The 2,975-nt window shown below is 52.8% G+C and overlaps 1 protein-coding gene across 1 annotated transcript; it reads right to left on the bottom strand.

Annotated features, from left to right (window-relative positions):
• Nucleotides 1-418: 418 nt before the first annotated feature.
• atfB (bZIP transcription factor atfB) lies at nt 419-1,374 on the bottom strand (the record flags this gene model as incomplete). Its single annotated transcript, XM_015557109.1, has 2 exons — nt 419-934; nt 985-1,374. 2 exons carry the CDS (start codon nt 1,372-1,374, stop codon nt 419-421), a joined length of 906 nt encoding a protein of 301 aa, XP_015400865.1.
• Nucleotides 1,375-2,975: the final 1,601 nt, after the last annotated feature.

Below are 2,975 nucleotides of genomic sequence, written 5' to 3'. Positions count from 1 at the left end.
CCTCGAGCCCAACGAGTGACCAACCAGATGCCCCAGAATCATGCAGGCCGCTAGCATCGACCGCCAACATCTATTAATACAGCCAGCCAGGAATAAACCACTCCGCAACAGTAAATCCGCCCAGGCCCTGAACCGGAACACTTGCCTGTATCCATTAAACGCCAAACGCCAGAGCTCATCGTAAGCAAAGTAGCCGACTTGGTCAGATTCGTAACATTTCGGACGTCTCATTTCGTGTGCGAGAATCGAGCATTATGCAAGTCGCTTTTATCGGACTCCACCGAGATACAAGAAAACCAATTTTTTTTTCTTTTTGTAGAAAAAGAAAATGGTAAACAAGAGAGATAACACAAAAAAGAAGAAGAAAAAAATTAGAAAAGAAACGCTAAGAAACACCAAGGCCAATGACGTGACCCGCTTAAACATTAATTAGCTCTTCAAACCCGTCATCCGTGGTAAATGTGTAGGACGAGTCGGTCAGAATGGACTGCTCAGAGGCTCGTCGCTGATCCAACGGCGACCCCATCTCCGAAGGCAGCTGCATGGGACCGTCGAACCCGAACGACAGCCCGTGAGGAGTCGCCGCCGTGTGCTGTTCCGGGGATCGCACGGGAGAAACCACATCGCGGTGGGGGGTGTCCTTGGAAGTGATCATGCGGACCATCTGGGCGAGGTGGAGCTTGATAGCCTCGTCTCCACATTGCGCATGCCGCAGCATCTCGTTCTTGAGGTTGAGCACTTCACCGCGCAGGTGTTCGATTTCAGCCTCGAGCTCGCTTTTCCTGCTGGATACCTCGCGGTACCGGATCTCCAGGTGCTTCGTGTGCTCCTTTTTCTTCTGTCGACACTTGCTGGCCGCCAACCGATTCCGTTCCAAGAACTTTTCCCGCTTCGCCCGCTCCTGCCGGGGGTCATCTAGGGCGGCGGCCGACGCCTTGCGACGTCGGGGGCTGACCGTGTAACTGTCTGTCTGCGACGGCTCACTGAGGCTGCTGCGCTGTTTCGGGGGGCAAACTCGGGTGGGGAGCTGGTGAAGACAAATGGTGCTAGCGGGTACGTCTCTCCCATGGGGGGCTGCAGTTTCTTGTCATCAAAGGGAGGCGGCGTGGGCTGTCCGTTGCGGACGCGAGTGTTCTTGAAGCCCCCCTCCATGCTCGGGTTGCAAAAGGTCTGTGGCTCCATCTTGCTGGGCCACGAGGCCATGGCCGGCACGATGGTCTCGAAACCCCAGACCGGTTCTTCTTCCGGGAGCGAGAAAGCCAACAAGTCGGGCTGTGAGAAAGCGGTCGCCGCGGCGAAGGCAGCTGAATCGGCACCGGTGGGATCTGTCATCGCGGCCTGATCGCGGCGGTAGAGAGGTTGTTCCACTGACATACTAACAGTCTGCCGGGGAGCGAAGTGACGAAGAATATGCCAAAGGAGGGTTGTGGATGGTTAGTGGGGGAAGCGAGAGTCAAGAGTGACCAGATGACGACCAATATATGTCAGGGCTTTCGGGATGCAGAAAGAGAGAAAGAGAGAGGCTTAAGGGCACACAGGAGGAGAGTCCGATCAGGGACAACGGGGGAGAGAGATCGACGTCGATTAGATATGAACAGTTCGAGCGAGAGGATTCAGACGAGTCGAGGAGTCGTATGATAGAATGGCCGGTGGGAAGAGTTTCAGGTGGTGGCTGAAGGTGTCTGGTAGCGGAGAGGGGAAAAGCGTATGTTTTTAAGGCAAGTAAGGCAAGTGCGGCAGGCAGTGTTACCACGGTTGGCCGTGCGGGAATTGGCAAAAGGCCGAGAGGTAGTTTTTACTCTCAACAAAGCGAAGAAATCGAAGAAATCGAAGACGAGGTTCAACCAGAACGGGGGGTAGGAAAATAAATCCGTGGATGGGAAGCCCTCTTTCCAAGGCCGGATATCAAGGCAAGGGACCCACCGGAGTGATAGAAGATTCTCTCTGGAATCGGACCATGTGTCCAGACCTTCCAAGGACGAGACGACTAAGGCTATTGCAGAAAGCTTCTAGGCAAGTGGGCCAGCTGGGGAAGTGCAACCGCAACCCTGTGGAACAGATGACGTTGAGAAGATTCACCCTGTCTATCCACGAAATCGTAGTCACCACATGCAACGGCGAACAGTTGGATTGCTCAATAAGAAGAGGGGGAGAAGGCAATGCAGAATCATGGCAGGACGAACAACAGGTGGATCAGGAGCTCCCTATATGGAGATAACGCCAGACGGGACATGATAGACGAACAAGAATGAATTCCCGGACAGATTCAATTAATTGATGAATTGATTGGAGAGAAACGAACTGAACGGAGGAACTGAATTCATGGAGAGAGAAGATTGACCATGTTTGTTTGTCTCCTCCGCGGATCACGAGTTGGGGTCGATGACATTCTCCCCCTTCTCCATCTTCTTTCTCAGTTACCTTCAGCCTTCAACCTTCAGCGATCAAACACAACCTGTCAAACCACTCCCGACACCCTCTCATTGGTTGGGCTTCTCATCCCGGACCAGGTCCACGGGGAGAACAAGGAGCCAATGAGGGCTTGTCAGTGGGGGGGTCGTTGACATCATGGATGGTCGGGGGTTTAAGTTGGACTGCCAAGTCGCATTGGAGAGCTTTTGCTCAGTCCTTCGTGAATCAACGAGAAGTTGCGAGATCGAAGATCTTCTGAACGCAATTGAAAATTCAAAAGTACTTCCCTCCATCTCGAGTGAGATGAAATCATCGAGTGTGTCCTTTCGGCGACCTGGCAGGCCCAATGGACAGGGAAGAAGACCATGGTACCCTGACGGACGGTTGGAACTTCAACTGTGATCGACGATGATCAAAAATAATAATAATAAAAACAACAATGGCAAAACAATTTACTCAGAATGTGATCGAGGGAGACCATCGGCGATAACCGCCAACTGGGTGGCCGAAGAGGAATCGTGTATCATGATCTCCAGGCCCAAACCAGAACCCCCCAATCAACG

This window comes from Aspergillus nomiae (assembly GCF_001204775.2).
Source record: "Aspergillus nomiae NRRL 13137 chromosome Unknown contig00785, whole genome shotgun sequence".
Taxonomy (NCBI): domain Eukaryota; kingdom Fungi; phylum Ascomycota; class Eurotiomycetes; order Eurotiales; family Aspergillaceae; genus Aspergillus; species Aspergillus nomiae.
Note: the sequence above shows the minus strand (reverse complement) of the source record. Positions and strands in the feature narration are given on the sequence as shown.